This window comes from Hypanus sabinus, chromosome 5 (genome assembly GCF_030144855.1).
Source record: "Hypanus sabinus isolate sHypSab1 chromosome 5, sHypSab1.hap1, whole genome shotgun sequence".
Classification (NCBI taxonomy): Eukaryota; Metazoa; Chordata; class Chondrichthyes; order Myliobatiformes; family Dasyatidae; genus Hypanus; species Hypanus sabinus.
The window spans coordinates 146,256,180-146,274,664 of NC_082710.1; the positions used below are offsets into that span (position 1 = coordinate 146,256,180).

The 18,485-nt window shown below is 41.1% G+C and overlaps 1 protein-coding gene across 1 annotated transcript in view; it reads left to right on the plus strand.

The window, feature by feature from the left end:
• atp6v1ab (ATPase H+ transporting V1 subunit Ab) overlaps positions 1-8,613 on the plus strand; it is a 45,818-nt gene extending 37,205 nt beyond the window's left edge. Inside the window, exons 14-15 of the mRNA XM_059970555.1 lie at positions 3,960-4,131; positions 5,545-8,613. Coding sequence (XP_059826538.1) covers positions 3,960-4,131; positions 5,545-5,637 — 265 coding nt within the window. The 3' untranslated portion in view covers positions 5,638-8,613. The remainder of the gene's footprint in view (positions 1-3,959; positions 4,132-5,544) is intronic.
• The last annotated feature ends 9,872 nt before the right edge of the window (positions 8,614-18,485 follow it).

Here is an 18,485-nt window from a genome sequence, read left to right on the forward strand (position 1 = left end):
CTGGTTTTAGAGAGAAGAAATAAGTTGGGATTCTTAATGGTGTAGCAGTTGACTGGAATTCTAATGATTATATTATGACTATTCAAAACTGCCTGAATTTAATGAGATGGATATGAGGTGATTGGGAAGTTTTTCCAATGAGAAAAGGCTGAAGGAAGTACAAATGAACAGGTGCTTGATGGGATTAAATTGTGGAAATTATGTTTAAATTTGCTTTTTAGGCGTTGTGATGGAAAGCAGGGGAAAAAAGGGATTGAATGATGGCGGTCATGATTGTGGATGACTGCTGAAGCCATAATCTTGGACAATGAACTGCTTGATTTGCTGCTACTTTTACTGAAGGAAGGATGTCAGGGAGTAGATAGCACTGGTCAACATTCTGTAGAGTAGTGGTCACCAACCTTTTTAAGCTCAAGATCCCCTACCTCGGCCATAGTCAAAGGCGAGATCAACCCCCCCCCCCCCCCCCCCGCCCCCGATCGATTAGTTACACGCATGCGCACCGGGGCAGAAGAGACCGGAAATAAAAACCCTGCTACCCGGAAGTGGAAATAATGTATAAACATCGGGGTACCCACCCTTTCTTGCACCATGGACCGCTTTAATATTGACAATATTTTTGCAGACCGGCCGACAGGTGTGGGGGTGTTGTTAAAGACAACCGGAATACACCGATACTCAAAGCAGGTTCCTTATGCCCAGTCTATTCTGCAATGTAGTTTTAGCAGCTCTCAGCACTTAGCTTCTGTCCCGCTTGCTCATGTTTTTTCCGCTGAAAAAACTCATCGAGTTCGGCTTTAAGTGCAGGGTGCTTGGACTCAGGGTACTGAAGCAGTTTTGAGGGCTTCATTGCCTCATTAGACGGCCTCCGCCTGCCCGCTGCCATACGCCTCGGCCAGGTGCGACTGGTCATGGGTAGGGTGAGAGGACAAGGTTAGGGCCGGAGGTCCCCGTGCCGGAGCCATGGCGGTTCCAGTCCGGAGACAGCTACTGAGCGAGGAGATTGACAGGCCTACCCGCCGCCCCCCCCTCCCCCCCAGTAGGGTTTATCAGCCGACAAAAGTTTGTTTTAGTAGATCACAGCACGGTAGCTGCTCTGATACTTACGGAACCCTGAGCCCGAAAGTAGGAATGGCACTTCCTGCCGGCTGCGCTCTGGGCTGGTAGCATCAGCGGTTCTCGCCAGCCGCACGAGGCGAACACTGGCACGAGGGTGTCACTGCGTTTAGGCAACTGATGATCTCGCGTCATTCAAGTTCAACAGTGGGCGAGACAGGGAATGAGGAAAGTTGCAGCTGACTCGTATTGTTTCCTCGCGGCCCAGGGGTTGGGGACCACTGAATTACACTGTGTGTAATTACAAAGTGCACTGCAGATGCTGTGGTCAAATCAACACGTACAAACAAGCTGGATGAACTCAGCAGTCAGCAGGTTGACTGCTCATTTCATCGGATGCTGCCCGACCTGCTGAATTCATCCAGCTTGTTTGTACGTGTTGAAGTACACTGTGTAGTGCGGGTAGCTACACGCATGCACACTGGGCAGAAAGAACAGAACTAAAACCCCGCAACCCGGAAACAATCTCTCAACAGTCTCTCTGAACATTGACTTCTCTAACTTCCGTCAATGCCCCTCCTCCCCTTCTTACCCCATCCCTGATATATTGTTTGCCTGTTCTGCATCTCCCTGTGGTGCTTCCCTCCCCCCCACCTTCTTTCTCCTGAGGCCCCCCGTCCAATGATCCTTTCCCTTCTCCAGCTCTGTATCACTTTCGCCAATCACCTTTCCAGCTCTTAGCTTCATCCCACTCCCTCCGGTCTTCTCCTATCATTTCGCATTTCCCCCTCCCCCCACTACTTTCAAATCTCTTACTATCTTTCCTTTCGGTTAGTCATGACAAAGGGTCTCGGCCTGAAACGTCGACAGTGCTTCTCCCTATAGATGCTGCCTAGCCTGCTGTGTTCTACCAGCATTTTGTGCGTGTTGTTGTCTCAACAGTATCTGTGTATATATTTTTAATTTTTTTCGGGATCTACTGGGGGAAATCTCAAAGATCGACCAGTCGATCACAATCGACAGGTTGGCAACCAGTACTGTAGAGCATTATTGTATGGTTTTGTCCAAGCGATTTGTTTACTGATTTGAAAGGTAATAAAAGTAGCTTTGTTCCTTAACAAGGGAAGAAATGGGTGAGCTACAGACTAGTTAGCTTGCTATTAGTCCGTGCTGTAATTGTTATATGGTTATAATGGCAGGGAATGTTTTAGAAACTATTGTTAAGGAAGTGGTGATGGGATATTTAGAAAATAATAGGATTAAAAAGACTCAACATGGATTTGTTATAGCAAACTCATATTTGAAGTCTGTAGTTTGATTTGAAGTTGTAAATGAGATGAGAGATGGACCATGAATGTAGAGAAGACCTTTGATAAGATGCCATGTGAGGTTATTAATAAAATTACTTTAAGAGTTTGGAAGTATCAGCTAAAGATTTGTTAATGGAGAGATACATATTAGGAATAAAAGGGTCATTTTTGCATTATGAATGTAAAGGGGGTTTCTTTTTTTTCTTTGTTACTGATGGGAAAGGATTTCCTTTTGTTAACTAGCAGGAATGCTAATTTACTGATAACGAGAATGGTATTCCTTTGTAAACCAAATGGGGATTAATGTTCTTTCTTCTGAGTCTGTAAGCTTTTGTTGACGGGCTTTTGGGGAGATCGGCGCGAGGGGGTCGAGAGAGAGGACGCAATGCTCTAAGCTGGGCGAGGATCGGACCCCAAAGGGGGGTCCGAGGCCGGGAGATTCTCCGAGGGGGGGGGGGGGGGAATGAAGCTAGATGTGCTTGGTTGACCACCCGGAGGGTCCTGAGCTGTGAGTCGAGGAGTTCGGAGGGGATCGAATGGTGGCCAGAAGACTTCAGTAATTGAGCTCCAACGGCTGTGCACGAAGTGGTTTGGACTTTGATAAGTTTGGCGCCTTTTCTTTAATTTTCTCTTCATATATACTGTATCGTTATTAATCACTTAGTTATAGTAACCTTTATAAATTGTACTCATTTAATCGCATATGGTGTACTGTCTGTTTTTGGGCGAGGCGGGGACATCACACAGCATCCACACCAGCTGATTACCCAGTTTGGCGGGGCCGAAGGCTGCTCCCCCTAGACGAGGACGAGCTGAGCGAGCCTGAGGCGACCCAGGGTGTTACATGAAACTTTAACTAATTGGGGAACACAGAAAGTGGTGCTGGAGTCCCAGGTGTTCAGTGATTGACCGAGTGGATCAAGTTTAATATGTATATGTTTGCTGATGATATTAATCTGGGCGGCAGTGCTATAATTATTTTTTTTTGTATATATTTCTTTTCATCAGTTATATATTCTGTGCTGCTGCAAAACAACAAATTTCACAACATATGTCAGTGATAATAAACCTGATTCTGATTGATGCTTTTGACTAGGAAATTGTCCCATACTGAGCAACTGAGTAGATTAGGTTTTGTACATGGTATTTAGACTGACAGGTAATCTCATTGAAACATACAAAATTCAAATGGACCTTTACAGGAGAGATACAGGGATCCTGTTTCCCTGGCTGGGATTACCTGAACTGGGGCCACTGTCTCAAAATAACTAAAGTCATTCACGACTGAAATGAGGAAAGAGTTATTCACCAAAATGGGTCATGAGTCTGTGTAATTCTCCATCCAAGGGCTATGGAAGTTCAGTCAGAGTATATTCAAGACCTGTATAGATTTTTGCATGCTGAAGGAACTAAGAATTATGGGGTTGGTATAAAATTGCGATAAAGTTTTTATATTAAAAAAATTGGCCATGCGCAAGGCATCAAATGGCTAAGTCCTGTACTCTATTTTTAATGACAGAGTTGTTAAACCATGAGTTTGGAAGTAAGATTATTGTTGTTGGATTCTTACGAAGTTCTCTTATTTTCCCCAAGCTTTTGTCCTTTCTATAAAACAGTCGGTATGCTGTCAAATATGATTGGCTTCTATGATATGGCTCGACATGCAGTGGAGTCAACCGCACAAAGTGATAACAAGATCACATGGTCAATTATCCGTGAGCACATGGGAGAGATTCTGTACAAGTTGAGCTCCATGAAATTCAAGGTAACCATGAAAATAAATGTGGTTTTCTCCTGCCTTCTCCTATGCTTATATAAAATCTGTTAGTTACCCATTCCTGATATCTGATCATGAAATCTAAAAGGTAAAATATATAAAAGCTAGTTTTCACAAACCTACATCATCACTCTCTAATTTGGGGCAAACATTTCAAACTCCTCAGCTAAGAAGATATACACGGTGTCTCCTTGGCCAATCTGAAAAAATACTTCATTGCTTACAGGGCAATCCCTCAGGTTTATCTATATTTATTCGTCTCATCAGGAAGGGAGGCCAAGGCAAAGAATATTTCAGTCCATTATGCCTTTAATAAATCTTTTTTAATAAGTTATTTAAGATTAGTCAGTGCCAGTGAAAAATCTAACTTGGGTTTCCATGCCCAACATCACTTAAGATGTGGGAACTGGATAGACAGCAGATCGTGGCAGAGGCGATTTTTACAATCATCTTTTAAGGAATTACTGCACTAGAGACTCTTGGCTTTACCTCAGCCTCCAGAAATACAAGATAGTTGGCATTCTGTGTCAATGTCATGGGATAAATGGCAGGTATGGGACATCGTGTCCCAAATGGGTCTGATGCAACTCTGCCCTGACATCAGAGACTATAATAAGGAAAAATAGTCAGTAGTTTTATGTTCACAATTAGATGATACTGACATTTTATTCCAAATTTAGTTAACAATTTCATCGTGTCCCCTTTGACCCTGACCAATCTTTATGCACCATGGCTTGGCATGGCAACTGCTCTTCCTGTGACCACGAGAAACTGCAAGGAGTAATGGACACAGCTCAGCACGTCACAGAAACCAGTCTCCCCTCTTTGGACTCTGTCTGCACTCCTCACTGCCTCAGAGAAACAGCCAACTTTATCAGTCCTTGCCTACCCTTTCCTTCCCCTCCCCTTCTATCAGACAGATCTCAAAGCATGAAAACTCATACCTCCAGACTCAAGGAAACTTTTATCCCATTGTTATAAGAACAAGACGACCTCACAATCCACCTGGTTATGACATTGTACCTCATTGTCCACCTGCACTACACTTTGTAACTATAGCACTTTATTCAGCACTGCCTCATTCTACCGCAATGCACTGTTATAATGAATTGTTTTGTATTTCGTATCAGTACATATGACAATAATAAACAGTATGCCAATTTAAATTTAAATTTCCTATTGCAATTCATATTTGTCCCTAGATCTACATTTCAGGCCCTTGTATCAGATCAGTAACCTAAAAACAATGTCACTGTACCCTGTTGTAGATTTTTAAAAATGCAGTTTTAGGACATTCAGAAATAAGTACCAAATCGGACATGAAACACGATTTCACTTGTGACTTGCTACTTGTGAAGCATAATTAAATTATCTGTTGATGTGAATAATCTTTTCTTCTAGGACCCAGTGAAGGATGGTGAGGCAAAAATCAAAGCAGACTACCTACAACTTTATGAAGACATGCAAACTGCATTCCGTAGTCTAGAAGATTAAAATGGGTTTTCACTGAGAATACTTGAAAGAAAACCTGTTTTTTCCCCAGTATTTATGTTTTATTTTTGTTTCTTTGCATTCCTTTTCTGTATTTAACACATATGTTGCATTCAACGTCTGGTTATTAATTCTCTGTTCAGACATCCTTTATAGATATAGTTTATTCTGGATGTGTTGGTTCAAATGTGCGGTCTGCTTACCAGTAGTGAAACACGTATCAGTATCCTGTCTCTGCCATAACTGGTATTGTATGCTTTTTATTTTCTATAACTCACAAGTCGAGTTCACTTTTTAACCACTGCTAGTGTAAATGTAACCACCTTCTCTCATTTCATAAGCCACTAGCATATGTGAGCTGTAAGGTATCCTTGTTATATTAGGCTTTTGTACATGTTCAGAGTAGTCATCATCATAAAGCTTTAATATTGTAGTTTCATTGACTGAAATCAAAGCATTCAGAATTAACTGTTTTGGCATGGAGCACTTTTGTGAAACAATCACCAATGTGTGATGCAGTCTTGTGACTTTTTGCCAGAATGAAATTGTGGGGAAGGGGAAGTCCAGTAATAGCAGATCTGCCAGCTCCACTCTCAACACCAGATGTTTTAGTTTGTGTTAAGGAGAAACATGGAGAATTTATCTTTGTTGGATTCCAATAACTGACCAACTCTATACAGATCTGTTCCAAACCCTGAACGCAGAACCAAAGATGGCTTTCAGATATTTTATTTGTTGGCCAAGATAAGTTTTAGTCTCTGGGTAATGTAAGCTTTGCATAACTTTCCACCTTTGGATTTTATACAAAGCACAGGGCTTGGCATTCTGCCCTGATTCTATCTTCATTTACAGTACATTTTGTGTTTTCAGAATCTGATTCTTCAGTGGCCTTTTCATAGGAGCCACTTTTATCCATATGAAGAAGAGCCTAATACTACATTACCATTACAGCAAGTCATCTCTAGGTTTCAGAAACCTGTCAAATATGAACTGATCTTGTTTGTTTTGGATTGTGAGATTGATTCTAAGGCATGTTACTTGGCCAAGGAGGCTTTGGAAAGCCGTTTAAAATATAAAATTATGGCAATAAAAAAGGTACTTTCAATTTCACAATCTGTTTTTCTGGTGAGAAATAGGTAAATTGGATTATGTAATAGTCAAGGGTGCGCTTCAGAAAACAGCACCAAAGGAATAATTGGCACTGCATGTAGAAATACAATGACGCCATCATTAACTTGGTGAGACAAACTTTTCAAACCAGAAAGGTGGATTTGAGGAGAGGTTACAGAATTTGTATGTTTGGAACATGCAACAACAAACCTGTTTAAAACTGGGTTCGCTTTGTTGTTTTTACCCATGTTGTTCAGTAACTACATTTGTGTTCTTAAATTTCATTTTGTTTGACCATCAAAAGTATGGCCTTTCTCTCTGAATTTTAACTGATGGATAATATTTTTCTGTCTGTACGGGTTAATGTTGGTTCATGAGGTATGACTAGTCTGGTACTGAAACACTGAACTTCATGGTAAACAAGCTCAAGTCTGAACTGAGTGTTGGTTTCTCATTTGTTGGTATTGTTACTGGATCTCCAAACCTACAGTAGGATATATTATTTTGAAGATAATGAGTCCAGTGTTACTAAAAAAAAGATTATCTCATTGCTTTTACGTCTAGTGGAAGGATTCTGCGCTTGCTCTGCTTTACCTAAAATGTGATGTTTGGAACTGTTCGTTACACTCCTAATGCTCTCAGTTGTTAAAATTCTGATTGGTAAAAGAAACTTGCTTTTAGTAATGTGTATGATATTTTTAAATATAAAGCAAAAGATGTATGAAAGTCAGGTTAAAGCATTCCTCTCAGAGTTGAGAACAAAGTGAGCAGAGTTTAGAGTGAAAATTAGTGCTAGTAAGCTAAATAGTTAATGTGCAGGTTAATATTTTGAAGTCCCATATACTCTCATACAAGGTTAACAAGAAATCACTATGATTAATATGGAATTAGTGTTCATTGCACAGGATCAAGAACATTGCCATGCTTAAAGCTCTTGCCAGTTCGATATACTAATTTATGTTATAAATCTACTGTTGGTAAGAATTGTCTATTTGTTTCAGTCCAGTTTTGACAACCAATCTGTATTTTTCAAAATAGATTAAAAATATTTCCAATATTTTACCAACTGGAAAATATTCTTAAATGTGCAATACTCATTATCATAATAAAACTTGGAATGTAGACTACATTTTTTAAAAACTTGATTTGAAGATTCTATCAAAATCACTTTCAGTTATATATTCATTGGTCAATTGTTCACTTAAATGTCCAGGATTCAATTGTCGAAGGTCAAAGAAATTAAGTCAATGTTGTAAATAACTTTGGATTTGGCCCTTGGTGCTTTCATGATTTTTTTCAAAAAAATTGAAAGGATGTTCATGCAGTAGCTTTGTAAAGAATGTTTAATACTTACACTGTGAAATTACTGAAAGGAATCAAGCCAGTGGAAATCTGTCTGACCTATGCTAGCTTGGCCTAGAATATTGGATCTTTGACTAAAAAGGAAAAACAAGTGCAAATAATAAATACCTGCGGCAAATGAAGGACCTGGAACAGAAAAGGTGGTTTCCTTAAATAACACCATTTTTGTAAACAGAAAGCGCATGTAATTCTGATTCCTGCAGTAAGAAAACAGCTAGTTTCTGCACTTCATTCAATCCTGCTGATTCAATTCATGTTGAAATCCTAATGCAGCAAATAGAAATGATATGTGGGTGTAATTATCGCTCTATCAGATTTTAAAAGTATATTTGGAATTTAAAGTGGTGATAAAATAACATTGTGATTAATGTAAGGCAATAATTGTTTTCTAATTTACTTTTCAAGAAATGATTTCTTGTGCACAGGATAGTTATGTTTTTAAAATTCAGTCGTGCAAAATTGTAAAAAAAAAAATGAGCTAAATAAAATTGTAATTGTGTTCAATGATCAGTAGTGATCTGTTTTCAGTGCCATGGGCTTTGTTTGCCCTAAATAAAACACTGTCAACATTATTGAAACAGAGTCTTATGCTAGGAACATCAGGATATAATCCACAGAGATAAAGATCTGAGGAACAGTGCAAAAGGGTAGGTTTAATTTGATTTGTGACTTGATGCCAGATGATCTTGAAGTTATTCTGAAGCATTCCATTATGCGTGAAGGGCTGGTTGGTAGAATTGGCTTACTGGGAGAGGAAAAGTTGGGCTGGATAGTTGGTTTATTGTTAACACCTGTAGCAAGATATTGTGAAATACATTGTTTTCATGCCATCATAGAACAGGACACAATACAGGCCCTTCCATCCACAATGTTCTGCCGACCTTTACTCTAAAGTGAATCTAATCCTTCCCTCCCACATAGCCCTCCACATTATGACATCCATATGTCTATCTAAGAGTCTTGACAAGTGTCCCTAATATATCTGCCTCTACCACCACTCCCATTAGTTCGTGTTATGAACTTAGCACTCTGTAAAACAAAATAAACTACCTCTGACATCCCCTCTATTCTTCCATCAATCACCTTAAAATTATGCCCTCTCATGTTAGCCATTTCTGCCTGCCGCTGACTGTCCTCTCTATCAACGCCTCTTATCATCTTATACACCTCTATCAAGTCACCTTTCATCCTCCCAATCCATTCTAATTTGTTCCAGGGTAAGCAAAGGTAACTGAGATTAACAGTAATTGATCTAATTCTATATGATTGATCCTTAACCACTGCCAGAAATGCTTGAGTAATCATTCCACAGTATGAGGCAGTAAAATAAACAGGTCTGCCTTTTGTGATACGGTTTCACTCTCACTATCATCAATGAGTCATGTTAGCTGAACATTAACTATCATGCTCAGAACTTCCCACAAAACAACACTCCTTTTGCATCAAGAGAACTTATAAAGTATCTGGTAAGAATTGTGTGCAGTTCTGGTTAGTACGCTATAGGAAGAATGACACTGCAATGGAGAGGGTGCAGAGGAAAGTGTTACCTGGTTTGTAGTGCTTCATGAGAAGAGATTTGATAAGCTGGACTTGTTTCCTTGGAGGGAAGGAGGCTGGGGTACTGATAGATAAGCAGAATTAACATGGATATAGTAGATATTTGCTATCTTTTTCCCATGATGGGAGAGTGTCAGACAAGAGACTAGAGGTGCAAAGGAAATCTGTGGGAATATACTTTCACACACAAGTCTGGAGTCCTGAGTGTACTGTCCTTAGGGATGACTGGAAATGGCAGGAGCTTAACGTCACTGGAAATTCAAAATCGTCTCGTCCAAATTTATGTGTGATTATTTATTGCCAAGGCATTTTCTGGTGTGGTACAAGAATCCTTCAAAATCCAATAATATCACTGAAACTCATGGCCAGATCCGGCAACAATTGATGAGATTTTTCAAAATAAAGTCGAGGAAGGAAATGATATGTGTAAACTGAACCCAGACTGAAGCAATTTAATCAGATATAAATGCTATCTCAGTAAATGTACACTCAATTGATACTTATTAGGTACCTCCTGATAGATTTGAGTTGCTGTTGCTTTCCTGCTAGCTGGAACCATTCTCCTCTGATCTTTCTTATTAAGAAGGCATTTTCATCCACAGAATTGCTACTTACGGGATTTTTATTTTTGTTCTTTGCACTACTCCCTGTAAGCACTAGAGACTACTGTACTTGAAAATCCCAGGAGATCAGCAGTTTCTGAGATACTCAAACCGCCCCATCTGGCACCAACAATCATTCCATGGTCAAAGCCACTAAGATCACATTTCTTCCTCATTCTGATGTTTGGTCTGAACAACAACTGAATCTCTTGACGAAGTCCGTATGCTTTTATTCAATTGAGTTGCTGCCACACGATTGGTTGATTAGATACCTGCATTACCAAGTAGGTGTACCCAGTGAAGTGTTTATCGAGTGCATGCAAGGTCTCTACCTTCCCTGAGGTAACTATCAGCAAAAGTTGAAAATCTGTAATACAGAATTCAGTACCATTAGCATACATGGAAACTGACACAACATTAGCAAGAACAACTTGCTGGAGAGAACTTTGAATACAAATGGCTAAGCAAGAGAAGAACAGGAGGTCCACCCAGCCCAGTAATATTGAAAAGGCAATCTCTCCTCTTCTGGCACATTAATCCACTCTTCTAGTGTTCCCATTTTAACATGATTATGTTTTAGTTTGCATTGAAATCTTTTGTGCTGTCTCCTTGAAACTGGCAGTAAACAATTTTTGTTTTTATTACTGAATAAAGATCTCCATAAAACTATCCTTAAACCCTGGAGTTCAACCTGGAGAAGTGAAGTGATACACTTTGGAAGGGTGAATTTGATGACAGAGTACAGAGTTAATGGCATGATTCTTAGCAATGTGGGGGACAGGGGTCCATAAATTCCTCAAGGTTGCCACACAAGTTGATAGGGTTGTTAAGAAGGCATATGGCACGTTGGCATTCATTAAATAGGGGAATTGAGTTCATGGTAATGTTGCTGCTCTATGAAACCATGGTTAGACCACACTTGAAATATTGTGTATTAGTTCTGGTCACCTCATTATAGGAGAGGGTGCAGAGGAGATTTACCAGGATGCTACCTGAATTGGAAAGCATGTCATATGAGGATATGCAGAGAATCTAGGGCTTTTCTCTTTGGGGTGGAGTGGAGGAGGATGAGAAGTGACTTGATAGAGGTTGAAAGATGACAAGAGGGTAGCCAAAGCAAAACTGGAGAATACCAGGGGGCATCATTTTAAGGTGCTTTGAGGAATATCTTGGGAGATGTCAGAGCTCAAGGTTTTTGCACAGAGAGTGGTGAGTGCATGAATCACCCTGCAGGGGTGGCGTTGATGGGAGAGACAAATGCATTAGAGCATTTAAGAAACTCTTAGAAAGGCAGAACAAAGGAGGGCTATGTAAGAGGGAAGAGTTAGATTGATCTTAGAGTAGGCTTAAAAAGTGGGCACAACATAGTGGGCCAAAGGGCCTATACAGTACTGTAGTGTTCTACAATCCACATTCTACCTTCTATAAAATCAGTTCTGTAAAGAATTGAGTAGTAATCCCTTTTGCCTGAATTAAATATATTGTATGTTACAACTTGAAAAGTTTATCTCTATTATCTAAATAGTCCCTTGAAAGTCAACCCTAGACAGTAATGGCTTGTTACTGAGAATTGACTTAACCAAATTCTCAGTAATTTGAGAATTACTACACTAGAATGGAAATGAAAGTTGTTGCAACAATTCCTCCAAGTTCCCATTCAAGTCACAAATTATCCTGGAAAAAGTGATGATAACTCTTCAGGGATCATTGGTTGCAATTCCCTATACTCACTTCCAAACAGTGCCTTCATCAATCACTCCTTACTGTCAACTGGGACTGTGTACGAAATGTTGGTAATCAGAGTATAAGACAAGTAATCATTATATGCAATATCTTATTTCGACCAATTTCCACATAATAAATGAATGAAAATAATGTCACAGTGCATTGCAGTAGGAGAGAGAAAACAATGCACATGCATAGACCACAGATCAATACATAGTGCTAAGGGGGTGGGTGTCATTGCCTTAAAAGAAATAGATTCGTACATTACAAAGGTCTTCTGAAAATCCAAATAAACAACATCCATTTGCTCTCCTTCGTCTATCCTGCCTGTTATTTCCTCAAAAATTTTTTAACAGGTTTGTCAGGCAATACTTCCCCTTAAAGAAACCATGCTGACTTTGGCCAATTTTGACCTGTGCCTCCAAGTACCCCGAAAAACTACATCCTTAACAATCAACTCCAACATCTTCCCAACTACTGAAGTCAGGCTAACTGGCCTATCATTTCCTGCCTCTGGTATTTTTTCTTAAAGAGTGGAGTGACATTCGCAATTTCACATCTACTCTGTTTACTGCCTCTGCACACCTGTTCATACAGCTCAAGTAAAAAGTGCACTGGGAACAGACTAGGTTTCTGCTGAGTGAGTCTTCTACACAGATACTGCAAAATCCGGACTTCTATCAACACACACAATGTTTCAGCATGTTAGCTCCAATGGAAGTAGACTGAATTTTACAGGGATGTCTATATGGAAGTAGGTACTGGGACCACATGTTGCATTGGCCCATCTGCTCATCTAAGATGCAAGGGTCCAGGTTTATCTAAGATCCAGGGTGTGTGTGATCCCATCTACACTGCAGGTAAAATGATCTAGAGCTCCTGCATTCAAAAATTATCCACAGCCAGAGTAACGTGAGATCAGTGAACTCATTCATTCAGGTGGAACTCCGTGACCAGATAGAGAGGGAACATGGCTTCCCTGAAATGACCAAGGATTAAATAGATGGAAGGAAATAGGGAAAGGAAAACAAGAGATATGCAAAGTTCATAGAATTATGAAAGGGATGGATAAAATAGAGGTAGGAAAGTTGTTTCCACCGGTAGGTGAGACTAGAGCTAGGGGACATAGCCTCAGGATTCGGGGGAGTAGATTTAAGATGAAGATGAGGAGGAACTGCTTTTCCCAGAGAGTGGTGAATGTGTAGAATTCTCTGCCTAATGAAGCAGTGGAGGCTAGCTCAGTAAATATATTTAAAACAAGGTTGGATAGATTTTTGGATAGAAGAGGAGTTAAGGGTTATGGGGAAAAGGCAGGTAGGTGGAGATGAGTCCATGATCAGATCAGCCATGAGCTTATTGAATGGCAGAGCAGGCTCGATGGGCCAGATGGCCTACTCCTGCTCCTATTTCTTATGTTCTTATGTATATACTGTACTTTGCCCGATAGATCCACCAAGCACAGAATGGACAAACCGTTTGTCAGGGAAGTGCTGAATAACCTGGTTAGGCAGAGAGGCTGATGTTAACCATAGCTCTGATAGCTAAAGACAGCAGGGCATCACAGAGCAGCCAAGTCTGTGCATAAAACTACCTACAGTGTCCTCAAAGTCAGAATAATGACTAAATGTGCCTATGTTGATGAATTTATTTGTGAAGAGCTCCAGAGATTTAATCACCTGATGGTGATAACTGTTTCTGAGTGCCTCACTGTGCAATTCAGTTACTGAATGGTACAGAATTTCTCTGTTGCCTGAAATGTAAAAAAAGAGCAGAATCAGACCATTACTCTGCAGCATGCTGACTTCCCTTCAGTACTTGCAGGTTCTGTGGGGCTGAGCTGATCCCCCCGCACTGAACAACACACTGGGCTTCTCATCCACCAGCTTTCTTCCCCAAATTCAACATGAATCCCATTCCAGCTGCCAATCATTCTCCCTCTTCCCCCAGAGCTCGCCCCTCATACCAACGAAGTCAGGTTGAAGCCTGCACCCCACCTGTCCGACCAGATGCATTCTTAACCCCCTCACCCCTTCTCTGTAAGCATGGTGTGTCAAATTCTTGCTGTGATAACCATCCCTCAGGAATCAAAGATTCAACCAATGCGTGAACGAAGAACAAATCATGCCAACGGCTACAGTGAGTGAATAACACACAGAATATTACATATCAGACTGCAGAGTCCTCGGAACAGTCTAGGAAAGATCAGCTCACTCTAGCATTTTGACTGCACGCCGCAGAGCCGGTCTGCTCGGAAGTGCCCCAATCAAATCACACAAAATAGAACAAAAAGAGTAACTAGAATCCAGAAGTACATGTAACCTGAACCGAAGGGTCTTCCAAAAATGAGTCCACAGGCAAACAGGACCCAGGCACCTCTTGCACCTTCTTGCAAAATCAATCCTAGCGTGGTGCAGGCTGGAAGGAGGGATCTGTGTGACTGGGAGGGAGCCCTGTCTGCCTGACCCAGGGCACCACAGCAGCTTACAGGAGTGTCTCCAGCTGGCTTATGCTCCCACAGCCTCAGCTCAGCCACTATCTGCTAGTATCAGTAGCAAGCTGCAGCTCCTGGGCAACCCTTTCAGCTTTGAGAGTGGAGGCAAAGTTCAGCAGAAGCATGCAGTTCCAACCCACTCCTACACAGTGTGTATTGTCCTACTGATGGGGAACCGACCTTTGGGTCAGTATCTGGTCACTGGTCTGCTACTGACAAAGACTTGTCTGCTACTGACAAAGACTTGTCTGCTTGTTCTCCTTGTTATACTTGCAACTCTTTAATTACACTTTATTAGTAATTAGTTGACTTTGCAATTAGTAAATAGTAAGACACAGTCTAGGCTCAGTAGTCTCTTTATTCAACACACCTTTACACCTGATCCTTAATGCAAATATCCAATCAAGGGGCAGTAACTCAATGGATAGAAACACGCAAAAATGGTCTCGAAATTCAGTTGTTCTTCAGACCAAACATCAGAATGGGGAAGAGATGTGATCCAAGTGACTTTGACCATGATCATTGTTGGTGCCAGTCAGGGTGGTTTGAGTATCTCAGAAACTGCTGATCTCCTGGGATTTTCACCCACAATGGTCTCTAGAGTAGGAGCTCCCAAACTTTTTTATGCTATAGACCCCTAACATTAACCAAAGTTGGGAACCCCCGCACTTGAGTTTACAGAGAATGGTGCGAAAAACAAAAATAAACATCCAGTGAGTGGCAGTTCTGGGGCAAAAACACCTTGTTTTTGAGAGGTCAGAGAAGAAATGGCCTGTCTGGTTCAAGCTGATAGGAAGGTGACAGTAACTCAAGGAAACACACATTACAACAGTGGTGTGCAGAAGGGAGCATCTCTGAACATACAACACGTTGGAAATTCTTGAAGCTTTGGACTACAGCAGCAGAAAGCTACGAACGTACACTCAATGGCTCCTTTATTAGGTGCAGGAGGTAATGTACCTGATAAAGTGGCTGCAAGAGTAACTTCAAATCTTTTTCTCTTACTTCTCATTCATCTCACATGACCCAGATGTGAAGGCAGGGGAAAGGTTGTCTACAGGTGATTTGGACTCAGAGTCACATAAATCAGTAAAATCAGGACTGGACAATACTGAGCTGATTACAGTCACTCCCATTTGGATAAGCAGGGCAGCACTGTTAGGATCATGTTTTTTTAATTTCTCAAGTGCCTTCAATACCATACAGCCCTCATTGCTGGGGAAAAGCTCCACTCAATGCAGGTTCCATTGTATCCTGGATAACGGACTACCTGACTAGCAGACCACAGTTTGAGCGGCTTCAGAGCTGTGTGTCAGACAGGGCTATAAGCAGCACTGGGCCCCCACAAAGGGCTGTATTGCCTCCCTTCCTCTTTACCCTGGATACCTTGGACTTTAGATACAACACTGAGTCACGTCATCTGCAGAAATTTTCTAATGACTCAGCATCAGTTGGGCGTATAAAGGGAGGATGGGAGGATGAATACAGAGCCCCGGTGGAGGACTTTGTCAAATGGTGCAAGCTGAATCAGCTGCAGCTCAACATCAGTAAGACAAAGAAGATGGTGATGGACTTTAGGAAGACTAAGCCTACACTGCTCCCTGTTACTATTGTTGGTGAGGACGTGGATGTGGTGAGGAACTACAAGTACCTGGGGGTGCACCTGGATGACCAACTTGAGTGTACAAGAAGGGCCAGAGTTGCCTCTACTTCCTGAGGAGACTGAGGTCCTTTGGAGTATGCAGACCTCTCCTTCGCATGTTCTACCAGTCTGTTGTCGCCAGTGCAAATTCCTTTGTGGTGGTGTTCTGGGGCAATGGCATCAACACAGGTGATGCCAACAGGCTCAATAAACTGATTAGAAAGGCTGGCTCTGTTACAGGAGTCAAACTGGACACACCAAAGGGTGTGACAGAACAAAGGACCCTCCAGAAAACCTGGCAATTCTGGACAATGTTTCTCACCAGCTGCATGCCATCTTAGCTGATAGAGGAACATTTTTAGTAACAGACTAAGACAACTGTCCTGCTTCAAAAAGTGCTATGTGAGGTCATTCTTACCCTCAACCATTCTATAATGAGTCAGCCTATAGCTGGGAAAGTGATGGCCCCCTTCTGTTAGACTGTTTGAGCTAAATTTATTACCAAAGTTGTTACATGCCATTTAGATGAATTCCTCAGATGCACTTTCTTGCAGGCATTCACAGTAGAATACAGAAATACAATAGAATCAATGAGAAACTACACACAAAGACTAACAAACAACCGATGTGCAAAAGAAGACAAACTGTGCAGATACAAAAAACACAAATAATAATAATAATAAATAAATAACACTGAGGACATGAGTTGTAGAGTCTTTGAAAGTGAGTCCATAAGTTGTGTTCGGGGATCAGTTTAGTGTTATGGTGAGTGATGTTGTCCACACTGGCTCAGGAGCCTACCTAACTATTTCTGAACCTGGTGGTGTGGGACCTACCCAGTGAGAAGGTAGTTGTTTCTGCAGTATAAGTTTGGTGTATAGGTTATCTAAGTTAACTTGTTATAGTGGTGGACCTTCCCCACCTTGCCCTCAAGTTTTGAAATGTTTGAGATTACTCTGAGCTCGTGCTTATTCATAATGTTCAAAGGCCGAATTTTATAGATCACTTTATAACAACTCCAGCATTTCAATAGGAATGGCATCAAACAAAATGTAGGCGTAGTTGATGGCAGTCCTTAATGATGGATGCCACCTTTTTGAGGTATTGACACCCCCCCCTCCACTCTCCACACTACATCTGTAGAAAATTGCAAGTGCCTTTGGTGACAAACTAAATCTCCTTCTGAAATACAGCCACTGTTGAGCCTTCTTTGTAAATACATCAATATGTTGGGCGCAGGACATATACTCAGAGATGTTGACACAGAAACTTGAAATCGCTCACCCTTTTTTGGGTATGTTGCTCTGGATTTCCAGCATCTGTGCAACTTCTTGTGTTTAGTCAGTATTTCTTTGTCATTGATAACTTATTCCATGCTTTCGTGACCTTGCCATTGGAATTCACGAAGTCTGAAGCAGTAGCAAAGTACTGATTTTCATCTAACGCTTGAACTTAAATGTGGCACCACATAATTTTTTTTTCCCCTAACAAGATGAGTAGGTTGGTTTCAAAATGCAGTGAGAGCAATGTTCCATTATCCATTACCAAGTTTCCTCTGAACTGTTTGAGAAACTAAGCTGACTTTTTGACTCTTGTGTTCAATCTGGAAGTTAACAATCTTAAAAAAAATGCCTGGTTAAGGCTGACTTTGAAATTGTGCAGGTAATGATTAACTTAAGGTTGACTGAAGACAGAAGATCGAGAGGTCAGGCGGTTTCAATTCTGGTTCCCTGCTTTACAGGCCATTTAGCAGAAGGTTAATTTGTGTTTTCTTTGCTATTTGTTCTCAACAGAGAGCTGAAAATGATTTACCAAACTTCCACAGCAAGTGTTGTTCAAATGTGAGGCTCTTAACTCTGGGATAAAGAGAACATAATATGGATTGAGGACTGGTCAACAAACAGCCCACAATAACTGAAGCACGCTCTCTCTTTCACGTACCTTCAGGCTCAAGGACCGCTTCTATCCCACTGTTAGAAGCCTATTGAATGGTTCCCTGGATAGATTCTTGACCTCACAATTATTGTCTGTCTGCACTGCACTTTCTCTGTAAATGTAGCAGTTTATTCTGCATTCTGCTATTGTTTTCCCTTGTACTAGCTCAATGCACTGATGTAATGAAATGATTTGTATGGACGGTATACAAGTATTACCATGTACCTTAGTACATGTGTCAATAGTAAACTGATTTATACGATGGAACAATGTATTGGCAGGGAATGGCAGGGTCAAGATGCAGAATTCAACTATTTAACAACAAAAATGTGCACTGCCTACACAACGCACTGTGTTTAAGCACCCAGGTTATTCTGACAGCACCCCATCCCCCCACCCAACCTCCACTCTCTACCATCAGGAAGAC